Source organism: Aspergillus lucknowensis (assembly GCF_044049455.1).
Source record: "Aspergillus lucknowensis strain CBS 449.75 chromosome Unknown BJX67scaffold_6, whole genome shotgun sequence".
Lineage (NCBI taxonomy): Eukaryota > Fungi > Ascomycota > Eurotiomycetes > Eurotiales > Aspergillaceae > Aspergillus > Aspergillus lucknowensis.
Genome location: NW_027263550.1, coordinates 456,712 through 470,091, shown reverse-complemented (window position 1 = coordinate 470,091; position 13,380 = coordinate 456,712). Strand labels below are relative to the sequence as shown.

Sequence of the window (13,380 nt, the reverse complement as noted above, 5' to 3'; positions counted from 1 at the left end):
AGTCACAGAGTGTCTCCAGGTGGCCGTCATGACTCGGAATCCCTTTCCTTGCGAGATATCTTGGCCGTCTGATAGCCATGTATATGGGATTTCCACGACTGTTCATAAGGTACACCGGTAGCTGTCTCTGACTTGCAGTCAGCCACGAGCAGTAGCATTGCTGGGAAGTTCACGGTGCGGTGGAAATCTGAATCGGCAACATGGATTGACCGAACTTTGAATACATGGGGCCATGCCGGTAAATATAAGTTCCCATTGCTTGGATTGGCATTTTGGGACAACTATCGAAGTCACCAATATTCCAAAGATGCAACAGAATGATCACCGTATCATCTTCTTTGGCTCCTATTTATTTAGGTACACGTTTATGGGATCGCATTCACATCTAAGGCTGTATATACGCGATATCCAGCTGCTCATAGACAAGCTGTGGGTTAGAGTCCGCAAGCCCTAAGGTGAAGAGCTACTGGATGAAACGGCTGTAATCCTTGTTTATCGAGTTTGTTTGAGGGCCCATTTATCTAATTAGTTAGGCTAACGGCAAGAGATCGATAAAAATAGTATATCTCAAGAAGGAGTCAGTAGTCCTCATTTTTGGTAAAAGATGTTGCAGTGACGAGGGGGATGGAAAAAAAAAAAAGAAAGACGACCGCCCGATGTGGGGCTCGAACCCACAACCTTGAGGTTTCTGCTTACGTAAAAGCCACACGCTCTGCCATTGAGCTAACCGGGCGACTGATCGACTGACTGGGATTTTAATGAATAGAAGGAACTTTTAAGCCACGGTGTCTGCAGGCCGTCCTCGCTCCTGCCTCTCCTCAGCCCAGTCGTACCTTCCCCTTCTTGCGGATATAGATCTTCCAAGAAAAGAAGGAAACAGGAACCACATCTGGCAGTTAGCACCTTCCTGTCCAGGACATTCTGCCGTTGCTAAGCTCGATATGGGGGTTGTGCGTGATATTAGACACTATTCTAGGGGATGATATATTTTACTCAACTCGGTGCACAGAAATACTTAGTGCATGAGGAAACACAATTGAGGCAGATGGAGACTAGTAATCGGAGCCTTCGCCAAGTCTGCGAGCCATTCTCCTATCGCTGATACCCTTGCCGGGCGCTGTCATTATTGCAGCCGGATGTTGTTCCTCGCACTCAGTCCAGAGCCAGTGTCGAGACCCCGAACCCGTGAGTAACGACGAGATGTCAATATGGAACACAACAACTAGGGTCACGGTGGCCCACGAGCTGTAAATTCCCTAATTCCTACATCCTTGACAATAGAGAGAACGCTGAATCCAAGTGAGAGCTTTCTAAACATGGCGACCTCTGTCAAGGGCAACCACCAGCTCCTCATCATCTTCCTCCTCTCGCTTTCCCATGAAGACGCTAAGTCGTTTAAGGGAATTCGGTCTGCTTTCAGTGGTATTTCATTGGTCGGGTACGCTTCCCGGAGATCTCCACAGGGAATCAGGGAGTTTGGGCAGGGGGTTGCACATGTCGATGGAATTGGTGTCCTTTTGGGAGTGATTTTTAATGAGTTTCTTGACATAAAATTAGGTACTGTGCTGATATACCATCACGGGATAATTGTTATTAAGTTCCTGGGCTGGTTGGCCATGTGGTACTTCGTAGGATATACTCTGAAGGATGCTGTGGGTCATTGAACGGCTGAGTTCCGTGGGTCTCGATCGAGCTCTGAGGTCTTTGACAGCCATTCCATGCAACAGTCAGGAAAAGAATTTCTCGCCAAGGACTTGCTAGTGGCTCGAATCAGGTCTCCGAAAAGTCCGGCACCCGCCAATTTCCGAGCACAGGTCAGGGATCCCTGTTTGCCCGACGCGGGGCACTCTGCATCCGATTGTGAGGTGATTCGAAGCGAAGGTGCCGGAAGGGCTGCGAGCAGACGAACGAAGCTATCCCACCGACCCTAATTGAAGACATGGCCACGATTGGTATTTGATATGGGCTCATTAAATTAAGGGTTCAACTGTATCGCGCGTTGAGACTGAGAAAACTCCTATCCTTTACTCCGTCCCTGAAACAGCATATCGAACCTCGTTCTTCATTTAGTCTATGAGGAGGTAAGGTCGTAGATTTTCTTGATATCGTTCAATATCCCCTTAAAGTCGATCTTCAGATCACGGAGCAGTCCGTCCTCGAGATTGAAGACCCATCCGTGCACAATCGGGTAATGGTTCTTTTCGTAGCTCTGCTGCACGACAGCAGTCTTGATAACGCTGCGGCAGGACTCGAGAACGTTCAGCTCGACTAACCGGTTAAACCTGGCTTTCTCATCTGTTATGGAATCGAGCTCCTGCTCGTGAAGCCGGTAGACATCGCGAATGTTTCGGAGCCATGGATTGAGAATCCCCAAATCCGTGGGGGTCAAAGCAGCCTTGACACCACCGCAGTTGTAGTGACCGCAGACAACAATGTGCTTCACCTTCAGGTGTTGAACGGCATACTCGATGACGGACATGGAGCTCAAATCGATTGTGGGGACAACATTGGCAATGTTACGGTGGACGAAGACCTCGCCAGCATCAAGGCCCATGATCTCGTTCGCGGGGACACGACTATCTGCGCACCCGATGTACCTGGTGGTGTTGGATGATTTTAGCAAGGAATCTCAATTAGGAGATACGACAGGGGGGCATACAGGTATTCAGGGGCCTGCCCAGCTGCAAGCTTCTTGAAGAAATCCGGGTTAGCATTCTTCTTCGCTGCAACCCACGCACGATTGCTCTCGAAGATCTTGTCGTGGGATTGCTCTAGATAGCGCATGACACCTTGGGTGTCGGAGGGATCAGGCATCGTGGGGCGGTCGGTGCAGTATGGCAAGGCGAAGGATCGAGGGGAGAGAGAAGTTAGATTCTTTGGGGGACGGAGGGGCAAGCGAGTGGTCAGTCTTCGCAACATTGTCGAGTCCACGGGGCGTCGCACTGCATCTTTAAAGACCCGCGAAGGAAGCTCAGAGAGCTGGAAGGACACGTGATTCAAGGTTTACCGGACTCCCCTTTGGGATGATCCATCGCTGCTGATCTTCCTGGCTTTCTTCGTCAACTCTCTGCCCCCACGGATGACAGCTCATCGCGCGAATGCATGGAGTGTCCACTCTCGTTTGGGGCTCGCGGCCGGGATGATGTTGTCTGGTGGGTGTCTTCGTGATGTTTCGGGATTCGCTCTAGTAACGTTTCGGTCGACCCCGGGAAAATCGATACAACGACAGCAACGCGCGAAGTCGACAAATGTTCTACCACGATAACAATAAATTTCAGATTCAAAGATTGACATTACTCCAGCCCTTGGGCTGCGCAAATGAGCCCAGCGAATTTGACGACTGTCAACCCAGGGCCGTTTAGCTGCTGGAATGGAATGACCAGCGTTTTCTCTTTGAAGATGCAATTCCTCAGCTCGACGGTAAGGGACAGGAGTCGCGCGAGCTTGGCTCCTAGATAGAAACTCTTTGAACTTGCTCGGGTCGAGACCGACGATGACTCGGTCTGCGGGGTTGGCGGTTACCTGGGTCGGGGTTGCGGCTTCGGAACACTCAAGCAATGGGCCTCGGTCAATACCATAGATAACTTTGCGGCGTAGTGCAGCTTCATTATCAGGATTCTCGGTGATTACACCGACACTCTGTACCATGGTAAGGACCCGAAACCCTGCTGTCTGGAGGACAATGATGAAGTTGAGATGATTATCCACGTCCCTGCATCACTTCTATCCGTCTGATTGTCGTAAAAAGGCTACAAGGATGGCAACCGATCAGAAAGAACCCTGTATACGTGGTTCGAAGGGACCGTCCGTCAGCGAAGACACGAGTTCACGCTCCTTTCGAAAGAGCAACACATGTGTCATTGTACTCCGTCATCGGCTATTGGAGAATCGTCTTCGTCTCTGGGCTAGTTGCGAAGATCTTCCCGCCTGCCTCGTCGATGTGCCCGATGCCGCTGTCGTAGAAGGAGAAAGGGAGCGCCTGTTAGGCCAAGGCTTTATTGAAACGTAGCCCTAAAAGATCTCGACACACTTGGCATTCCCCTTTAAGCTTACGCGGGCGCATATACTAGGCAAGACGAGATAACGTTACCGGATGCTGAATGTATACCTAGGTTAAATAGCATGCCAGCTCACCCTCCGTCCACTCCCAAAGCTTCTCCGCCAACTTCTCATCCTTCCCCAGATCCGTCGCTGCCCCCCCGATGCCAACGGGCTCGTAGTACTCGCCGCTCTTCACGCCCTTCGCAACAGACGCCCAAAGCTGGTTCCTTACCCCCTGGTCCACGGGCGTGACAACCTTGGTCGCAACCTTCCCCAGGATGCGGATGATGAGTGGCGACCCCGTCGCATTGTTCATCAAGTTCGTGCGCACCACGCCAGGGTGTATCGATGTAACTGTAAACTGCGGATAGAGCTTCGCGGCCTGTCGCGCCCACAGGATCAACGCCAGCTTGCTCTGTCCGTAGCGCCTGTATGCGCCAAGACTGTCTGCCTTCGTTCTGAGGGTGTCGTACTTGATCCCCTCCGGCTTCGCCGCATACATGTGGCCGCGCGAAGACACGGCGATAACACGGACATCCGCGTTGGGCAGAGCAGCCGTCTTCTCAAGCAGCGGAATAAGCATCTTCGCAAGGAGCGCATGGCCCATATAATTCGTGCCAAACTGCACCTCGTACCCATTGCTCGTCAGCCCCGGCGGCGCAGCCATAATCCCCGCATTGAGCATGAGGATATCCAAGCGCTCGGACTCCGCGAGGACAGTAGTTGCCGCCTTCTTCACGGACTCCAGCGAGGCGAGGTCCAGCTCGAGCAGGGCGATGTTCGCGGGCTTGGACAGCTGCGCTTGGATCTCGTCAATGACGGCTTTGCCCTTGGAGGCGCTGCGCGTGGCCAGGTAGATCTTTGCAGGACTGTGCTTTGCGTATTCGAGGACGCTCTGCTTGCCCAGACCGATGTTACCCCCGGTGACGAGGATGACCTTGCCGTCCAGGGCGGGGATGTCGCGGTCTGCCTTGAAGGGGACGGATTTTTTTCCAACGTTCATGCTTAAAATGAAAGGCGGACAAGGGTAGTCCGATGTTGGAGTTAAAGGTAAAGGACGGGGGGTAATATTCTCGAGGGCGGCATGCAAGAGGCTTGTATAGAACGGCCGTAAGCCACAGACTGTAAGCCACAGGCTCTAGCGGACTTAAGCAGTCAGGTTGTTGTTCTTATACCCGATTCCCGTCATGCATGAATTGGGTGGGCCCAAGCTTGGGGGCTATGCAATAAGCCTCGAAGAGGCAATCGCCTTGCGCTGTCCCTGTCTTCTCCTTTGGGATAGTCCGAGCCTTGCACTCCAGCTGCCGATTCGGGATGCGCCGATACTCTGTTATAATACTTCTAAGAGTGCGATCGCATTTTATAGTTTCAGAGCAAAGGGCACTCTAGGTCCTGGAATGGAAAGAGCCGATCATAAATCCTGGGAATTGGCGTTAGCGGTCAATTGACCGGATAGGACTTCTACGGTTCTTGTTGAGGACTACAAAGTAAAATTTGCTGCTGTCCGTAAGTGTTTCCAGGATTTGAATTCTACCTCGTAGTTGCACAGTCAGGCGGCAGTATCGCCGCCACTCCAACGCTCTCTGAGTGCGGAAGGAGATCCGCCTCCTCTCTTCGGCATTATCTGTCTAGTAGTACCGGTGCCAGTCGTCTCGAAGGTACAGGATCGGATCTGCGCCATCTCAATCCATCCGTTACTTTTCTTTCCCAATGCGCGGGTATTTCAATCAACGAAGAGCCAGAACCAGAACCGAACTCCGAACCGGGAAGATGCCAATAATCCACATTGATATCCGGGACCGAGTTGGGGCTATTAGCTGAGCAGGACAAGAATAACGCTATCGCCTCGTAGGAACCTATACACCGTTAGTATAGGTTTATATACAGATGAAGGGACAGTATACATCTTGCTAATGAATCGGTCCTTGTTCACTGGTCGGCCCTTGCCACTCTTCTGCGGCTCTGTCCACATCTCTTTCTGAGTATCATTAGCGATGCAGTTTGGGAAGTGCCTCGGAAAAGACATACGACGTTCTCGAGAACCCTAAACAAGTCGGCTGGTTAGTATGTCTCATAAATTGAACACATGTCGAGAGCGGCACATACATGTTACTGTGACGATCAAACGCTTTCACGCGAGCAAGTCTACACCAGCAGTAAGCATCCATCCAACACATCAAAATCCCAAAAAGCAACGCACAATTTCCGATTCGACCGAAGACTGATCAGAACCTGCGTGTTGGTCCTCACGGCCGTCTGAAGGAGCGAGAGCGGACCATTGCTCAGCTCATACTCCTCCTGCACGATATTAGCCCAATCCATCCATCAAAGCTTATTTTTCAGGGATCGAGTATCGCGATTGCGGGGGAACGTACGATCTGGGCGATTTCATATTCCCTAGAAGGCCGCGGGTTAGCTTGTTGGCTGTTTGCGCAAGGTTGCGAAGAGACTTACGTGCACTCTGCGCGAGGCTTTTGGAGCAGGGCCCTGCGATTGTCAATATATATCGTGCTAGAGAGCAAAAAGGGACGTACTGGATGTTTGCGTCCGCCATGGTGTCGAACGTGTGAGCTGCAGTTTGGTCTGTCGCTCGCGGCTGGAATTGGTAGTGATATCAAGCTCCAGATTTCAGATCACGTGGATGACGCCGGTACGGAAAAACTTGTTTCCAGTGACTACAGGTCAGCCCACCACCCCCCTGAGACCTCGGACCACTGGCGCCGATTTTCCGAATCACAGGCTAACCATTTTAAAATTGCTCATCCCACCAGTCCGATGAGATGAATTTTTACTTTCCGTAAACATTCTGAATGTTACCCTCCACACTTCCCAGAAACTAGTTCTTTTGAGAACTAGTTCTGCCATCGACGACTGCATCGGGAAGTTAGAGGTCAGGCTTCAAGATTTCAAGGTATCACTGGTAAGTGCCCTAATACGTATATTAGTACTGACCAACTAGTTCTAGAGGAGACGGACGCGGGCCATGGTTAAGGAGGTGGAGAGTGAGGTATTGTGTTTTGAATAGTAAGGTAATAAACGAAGCTGAGCCGACTGGTGGTGGGATGAGGTCACATGATCGTCGGAAAATCGGCGCCGGTGGTCCGAGGTCTCGGGGGGGGTGGTGGGCTGACCTGCGTTCTGCTTGGGTCTCCAGGAAAAGGAGATCACGTGGTTCCACAACATGGTGAAATGCGAAGGATTAGGCAGACAGAATAAAGGGTCTTATTGAAACATGCAGCGAATGGAGAGGCATTATTGGTCAACTGTCTCTGCGGATTCTTGAAGAATCCGGGGCTGTACCCCGCTGGCCTACCAAGAAGACTCAATAGGTTAAGCACCGCGAGTGTAGTCGCGCAAGGCTCAATAGTTACTCGATGCCAGGCTCCCCCTATTACCACGTCGGGCCAGGCACGATGGCAACTTAAAAAGCATCCATTCGTCAGATAACTCATCCTCCTATTGATTTCTTCCAAAAAAGGGCAGCCACAGCACCGGGGAAGAGACGAAGTTCATAGGCAGCAATATTCTCTCATACAAAAACCACCCCTCAACATCCCTTCCAGGGCTGAAGCAGGAGAACCAAAAGCCACTCTTCCAACACAGCACATCAAACCAGAAGAATCAAGAACAAGGCCAAAATGCCCAAACACAGCACCATAAACAACACTGTATTCCCCAATTCCTCCCCGGCCATAACTCGGTCCCAAATTACGTCCTCCACCCTATCAAACCTCTCACATGCCGATCGCATACATCGGTCCTCTCTATCCTCAGTCACGGTTATAAAGAATCCCCATTCAGCACCCAAGGAGACAGCATGCCTTAAACGGTGCGTCGTCGCCAACTCTACGCTCTCGCATACAACGGCTCGCCGGTGCAAGGTGAACGGGAGTACCCTGCACAATGTACGCGCCGCACGCTCGCTGCAGGCGACAAACTCGACGTTGGATGATGTCTCGAGTATGCGGCGGGTGAATGTGGTGAATTCCACTGTTACAAACCATAGTGCTATGGCGCGGTCTGAGGCCAGTGATAGTGTTGTTTCTGCGAGTGCGATTTACAGGTCGACGCTGGAGAAGAGCCGGGTGGTGAATAGTCGAGTGAAGAAGTCGAGATTGAGAGATTGCGAGGTGAGTGACTGTGTGATTTTGAATACGGATTTCCGGGGCATGGTCTTGCGGAATGGGGTGTGGAAGAATGGGAAGCTCGTTGGGAGTTGTGGTGAGACGGTTGTTGCTCTTAGTCAAGATGGAAAGGTATGTCTCTTTCCCCTGTTTTGGGTTCAGATTCGTTTGCTGACGTTGCATAGAAAGTGGATTTACCGACGAAGGTTGAGGAAAACCCTGAAGTCTGGATGCAGGGGCTCGCGTCCGAGACCTGGAGCAGTGACTGTGATGATAGTGACAGTGATGAAGAGACTGAGGATCTCCCGCCGCCTTACAAGCCTTGAATCATCTCACCTGCCTTCGGCTGTCTCTGGGTGGTGTTACTAGCAATCGAATCTCTATGAATTTGCTCATGAAATGGATGACCCTCGACTCAAATGCGGATATGGTTTGGTTTGGTATATAACAAAGAAGAGCATCATGGATACAGCTTTTCTGACTCCAATAATGGTTGTGAATTTCTCTACTGTCCACTCTCGAGGAGGACTCCTTCTCACGAACTTCCCAAACTCGTGTAGGTGCTCACACGCGTCCCATGCTGCAGTATTTTACGGTTTAGGCATTGGTTTTTAGCTGAGGGTTGCCTCAAATCACGAATGGGAAGCTGTGGGCCGGCGGAACGCTGATGCTGCCGCATAGGATGCTCTCTTTAACCAACGACAGTACTCTCTCCTGGGGTGGAATTGAGGGTAAAGCGGGATCTGCACATGGAGCTGGTCTGTCTACCTGCGGGATCCTGGGATCTAGATGCGTTGATGAAGGGCATGAGGACTATTGTCTGGATTATCAAGACTGGAGGGATCCCTATTCGTGGGTCCTGCTTCAGAACGGAAGGGATAGATGGCCTGGGGAGCGAGAACCGACAAGCCTGGCGGAGTGTGATGGGGTTCAAGAGAAATTATTTGATGGAGAGACTGGGTCGCGCTGTGTTGTCAAAAGATTGGGACACGGTGGAAGCATCCACGTGTCGAGGTCATGACTCTTTCCACGGTCTGGAACTCAAGGGTAAGAGGAAAATCAGTTGTACCCCAGATCCAGCCGGGCCCATATTTCAGGTACTGGAGATTTACTTTCTCAGCGCCAGAGTTCCCCATGAACAACCTCCAGCTCGGCCCATGGATCTGGGGCCTCCGAAACATGCAACTTCTTCCGACTCCCGAAGGTTTGCGTGGCGGGAGGCTTCGTCAAAGCTAGAATCTGGGCCCGAATGCGACGAACCTTCACCAAATACTCTTGGGAAACCTCACCCGGCTTGCAAGCGACGAGCTGCATCCCCTCAAAACCCTGCATCTGCAGAGCGCTCCTTAACATACTTTTCCGCCAGTCCTCATCTGCACGCTTCTCATCGGTGAATCCCTCGTCGAGATATTCTCGAATTGCGGCTGCCCACATCCGCCTCCAGCGTCTGCATTTCAAGATGTGGCGTAGCGAGCGCTGGTCCTCGTAGTAGGAGAATTGCGTCCCATGGACATCGTGCGGGACCTCGTCATTTGGGAGGGCATACTGAAAATAATCCAGTCGCATTGTGATGTCGAAGCTGGGCAGCTTTCCCGCGGGACTTAGGTATGCCTCCATACTTCGTCCGAATAATTCTCCGTAGATGATGATCTGGAGCGCTGCACGCTCGGCGTCTGTATAGAGCGTGACAGCCTCACTCACTCCGCCCTCAAAGAACCTCGGCGTTTTCATCCACTGGTCCCCTGCCATCTTGTCAATTTTATCGGAGAGCGGATTTAATATGGAGAAGCGGGTGAGGTGCGTTTGGCGAATGCGATCGAGTGTGAGGCCGCCATATTCGAGGCAAAAGTCGTAGAGGCGGTAGATGCCGCCGTGGAGGGCGTCACGGAGGAGTTTTGTGCGCTCCTCATTACCCAAAGCCCAATCACTGACCGGCCGGATCGAAGCAGCGACGAGGAAATGAGGATGCGGGGAGAAGAAAGTCGGTGCGGAGGCGGCGGCGAGGCGGAGGATCGTGGAGGGCAGTGTTGCTGCGAAGGCAGCGCGAAGAGTGCGACAGGAGGAGGCGGCGTTGGTGAAGGTCTCGATGTTGTCGATGTAGTCGGGAAGAAGGCAGAGGAGCTCGGGGGGAAGGTCTAAGAGGGACATTCTCGTTGCTGTTTCCGAGTTTGAGGAGGGGAGGGGAGGGGTTGCAGGATGCAGATATCCTCAGCTGCTCAACTTCAACGGTGACAACGTCTTCTTCAACGTCGGTCCCCCACCGATCTACATCATCCAATGCCCCAACACTCGGAGCCCCGGAGCATGCTTCATCTAGTGGTCAATATTCATCGATCGAGTCCCCACTGGATATACTAACATCGACAGATTGGTAAGCGATCAACATCAGAACCTGCCGAATCTCAGTCTATTGGGCGTTAACGAAGGCTGCAGAGATTTGAAAGGAAAAACTACTTTTCGTGCCGAGTTGCTTATCGCTGGATTGATTAAGTATTGGCATATGCTGATTATGCACTCAAACTACTTTTAGACATTACAATTACCACAATCAGCCGCTCTTTCATATCCGTCGTCGAATACCCACCGATCCTCTTTGTCGTTGGATTGTTGAGAATCACCGCACGATCGGACCGACAGGCAACAACAAGAACCCAAGGAAGAGCCGTACAACATCGAGACCCAATGCTAGAATTGCCCTCGGGTCAGCAAGCCCCGTCAACTGCGTCTTCTTCGAACACCCCTTCTGTACTGGAACCCCATTCATGCGGTCAACTATCCAAAGGAACGCATCAGGACCTCCCGTGATGACCATAGCCGCGTGCTCGGAAAGAATATCGCGCACGTATTCAACATCCGCACCGTTAGCGCAGTACGCATCATAGAGGTCGTCGGTGTTTTCGACAGGGCTGATCTCGTCATTGGCAGACTTATAGATCAGCAGCGGAATCTCGGGTGTATGTTGGCCCATTGAATTTTCGGTCAGGAGCTTCGTAGCCACAGGACCGGTGAAGATATCCGGGGTTTTGACGTAAGTGTAGACATCATCGCCGAGATATTCAAGGATGTTGCCGGTAAGGCAGAGCTGCTGGGTCTTGTTGAAGTCAGCCCATTTATCAGAGACAATATTTTCGCTGATGAGATCCACAGCGACGGGATATTCATTAGCGAGGCCCTGGATTCCGGCCGGGATGAGTCCGGCAAAGGGGCCCTTGTTCGCGGCGTCAATCACAGGCAGAATCAAGGGGACAGTTCCTCCAAGGGCTGCACCGGCTATTTTCAGCTCCGGGGCGTACGAGGGTTGTAGTTCTGCGGCAAAGCCGCTAGCCAGACTGCCACCGGAATATCCCCACAATGCGACAGTGGCCTGCGCCGAGATGCCTGTGAAATCGGTAGAGCCCAGAGCGGCACGGACGTTATCCAGTACAGCTTGGCCTGAGAGGTGATTGGCGAGGAATGCCGACTTGGGGCCAAGATGGTCGGGGACTATGACGACCCAGCCCTTGTTCAAGGCTGAGCTCATGAACAGGTACTCGAGCTGGGGCATGATGAGGGCAAGGGCCTCGCCCGCGCCGGAGAACTGCTGCAAAGCGAATGAGGGAGAGCAGTTTGGGTCCACTGCATCCTGAGCAACCTGGTACGACAGCACCTTTGTGTAATCGGCATTATGCGGGACAAGAACAGTCGTCACAGTGGTAATGGGCTCGCCAAATGAATCGGTTGTCCGGTAGAGGATCTGATGCGCGGCATCCAGGTTCACTTTAGCCAAGCCGAACGCCGCGACAGGGAAGGGAGGAGCCCGGTGACGCAGAATCGTACCAGGGGCCTTGGACTCCCAACCACCAGGGGGCTGATAGAAGGGGTCTTCACCTGGTGGGAGAGGCCCGCCTCTTTCGGTCACGGCCGGAAAGGCCGATGCAAGATACGGCACCAGAAGGAATAGGAGCTGGAAGAGGAGAGTGGCCATGACGAACAACACGGCGAAGGTTGGGGGGTTGACAGGAGATCGAGAGGCAAGTCCCTGGGCAGCTCCGCTGTATTTTGTACTCCTCCCGAGCCCTCGAGTCCCCACGGCCCCAAGCAACGCTCCAACTCGCTTTCGCTTGGCTCCGAGCGTCTTTCTCAAAGTGTTTGCTGATCGTATGGACCGGGTCACCCCGAACGGTAGACGCACCTGTTCGGAGAGGACCCAGAAGGGAGGACGCCGGCACAAGAGGCGGAGGGGCCAGTTCGTCCCTGAGGGCACCGGTCCATGTGAATCATGCACCAAGCGAACAACAAAAGCCGATTGCTGGATTTTCGACACTAGAGAGACGCCGGCATGGTTCTTGGCCATCAGTCGACCTCAGAATGGGCTCCTGTTGGCCGATCCTCATTCCCCAGATTTCTCGTTGATTTTCCAAGCCACACAACCGATGATTCGGGGAATTTCCATATCCATGAAGGTCAGATGGATCGCCCATGTAAATAATAAGAAAATGAGCTGCATCACTTGAGTGGAACCTTTTTCTTCATCCAGTATTCTCAGCGAGTCTGCGCCCACCCCACGGCTCGCTCGCCAAACCACTGTCATTGCTTGCCCTCGCATCGAAATAATTGCCGAGCTTCCATCTGCTGTGATCACAAACCCCTGACTTGGGTGGATCCATACAGCATGTCATTCTGGGGTGCCGTCCCAACGGCTTGCTTGACAGAACGTGAGCCAGCTGTCTCTCGCTGTTTTCACTTGTGACACACCAACGTCCTCAGCTAACGGAAGAGGATTCCGCCGGAGCGCCGGCTGAAGAGGATAGTCTTGGTGCCGAGGGAGGTCGAAATCAATACAAGATCCCCTGCACGTTCTCCAAGTATCATCCCATCGCTTGAGCCTCGTAGCCGTCGCTTCGAAGGTGTGGATCTGACGAGGACAGCTCCGTTACTTTCCAAGACATCTGGACACGGGTTCTCCTCCTGCAAACCCGGGAGCAGCATCTTTGACTGAAGATGAGTATCGAGTCGCGTATCGCGGTTGCAACCGGCGCCTCCGAGATAGACTTGCTCGAGGACATATGCTTGACGTTTGACTCCTGCGCCTTCAATTGACCATTTTGCCATCCTTTGTCCGGCTCATTGTGGGTTGTTGATCTACCGAGTCCGCCGGTTCTCCACTTCAATTTGTAATTTGCAGGCGAGTATGTTGGTGTGGGATACAGCCGATGGTCGAGAAGGCGACGCCAGA

General features: G+C 52.4%; 7 protein-coding genes and 1 non-coding gene across 8 annotated transcripts; 2 read left to right on the top strand and 6 right to left on the bottom strand.

Moving 5' to 3' along the window:
* Positions 1–650: 650 nt before the first annotated feature.
* Positions 651–733, bottom strand: BJX67DRAFT_t29. Its single transcript has one exon. It is a non-coding gene; the product is annotated as a tRNA-Lys (tRNA).
* A 1,338-nt stretch (positions 734–2,071) lies between these two features.
* Positions 2,072–2,814, bottom strand: BJX67DRAFT_378362 (carbonic anhydrase; the record flags this gene model as incomplete). The annotated part of the gene is made up of 2 exons (XM_071032329.1): positions 2,072–2,597; positions 2,660–2,814. The coding sequence occupies 2 exons, from the start codon at positions 2,812–2,814 to the stop codon at positions 2,072–2,074; spliced, it is 681 nt and encodes a 226-aa protein (XP_070889367.1).
* Positions 2,815–2,851: 37 nt separating this feature from the next.
* Positions 2,852–3,285, top strand: BJX67DRAFT_345463 (uncharacterized protein). Its single transcript, XM_071028352.1, has 2 exons — positions 2,852–2,874; positions 2,944–3,285. Exon 2 carries the CDS (start codon positions 3,080–3,082, stop codon positions 3,263–3,265), a length of 186 nt encoding a protein of 61 aa, XP_070889366.1. The 5' UTR covers positions 2,852–2,874; positions 2,944–3,079; the 3' UTR covers positions 3,266–3,285.
* A 559-nt stretch (positions 3,286–3,844) lies between these two features.
* On the bottom strand, positions 3,845–5,225 carry BJX67DRAFT_345462 (uncharacterized protein). Its single transcript, XM_071028351.1, has one exon. It carries the CDS (start codon positions 5,042–5,044, stop codon positions 4,109–4,111), a length of 936 nt encoding a protein of 311 aa, XP_070889365.1. The 5' UTR covers positions 5,045–5,225; the 3' UTR covers positions 3,845–4,108.
* Positions 5,199–7,159, bottom strand: BJX67DRAFT_345448 (mRNA splicing protein SMD2). Its single transcript, XM_071028350.1, has 8 exons — positions 6,576–7,159; positions 6,496–6,528; positions 6,417–6,438; positions 6,242–6,339; positions 6,148–6,186; positions 6,070–6,085; positions 5,946–6,019; positions 5,199–5,897 (listed from the first exon to the last, which is right to left on the bottom strand). Exons 1-8 carry the CDS (start codon positions 6,593–6,595, stop codon positions 5,855–5,857), a joined length of 345 nt encoding a protein of 114 aa, XP_070889364.1. The 5' UTR covers positions 6,596–7,159; the 3' UTR covers positions 5,199–5,854.
* A 427-nt stretch (positions 7,160–7,586) lies between these two features.
* On the top strand, positions 7,587–8,662 carry BJX67DRAFT_282341 (uncharacterized protein). Its single transcript, XM_071026674.1, has 2 exons — positions 7,587–8,297; positions 8,351–8,662. Exons 1-2 carry the CDS (start codon positions 7,680–7,682, stop codon positions 8,489–8,491), a joined length of 759 nt encoding a protein of 252 aa, XP_070889363.1. The 5' UTR covers positions 7,587–7,679; the 3' UTR covers positions 8,492–8,662.
* A 619-nt stretch (positions 8,663–9,281) lies between these two features.
* On the bottom strand, positions 9,282–10,313 carry BJX67DRAFT_378358 (uncharacterized protein; the record flags this gene model as incomplete). Its single annotated transcript, XM_071032328.1, has 1 exon — positions 9,282–10,313. One exon carries the CDS (start codon positions 10,311–10,313, stop codon positions 9,282–9,284), a length of 1,032 nt encoding a protein of 343 aa, XP_070889362.1.
* A 466-nt stretch (positions 10,314–10,779) lies between these two features.
* BJX67DRAFT_370313 (putative secretory lipase) lies at positions 10,780–12,129 on the bottom strand (the record flags this gene model as incomplete). The annotated part of the gene is made up of 1 exon (XM_071030902.1): positions 10,780–12,129. The coding sequence occupies one exon, from the start codon at positions 12,127–12,129 to the stop codon at positions 10,780–10,782; it is 1,350 nt and encodes a 449-aa protein (XP_070889361.1).
* Positions 12,130–13,380: the final 1,251 nt, after the last annotated feature.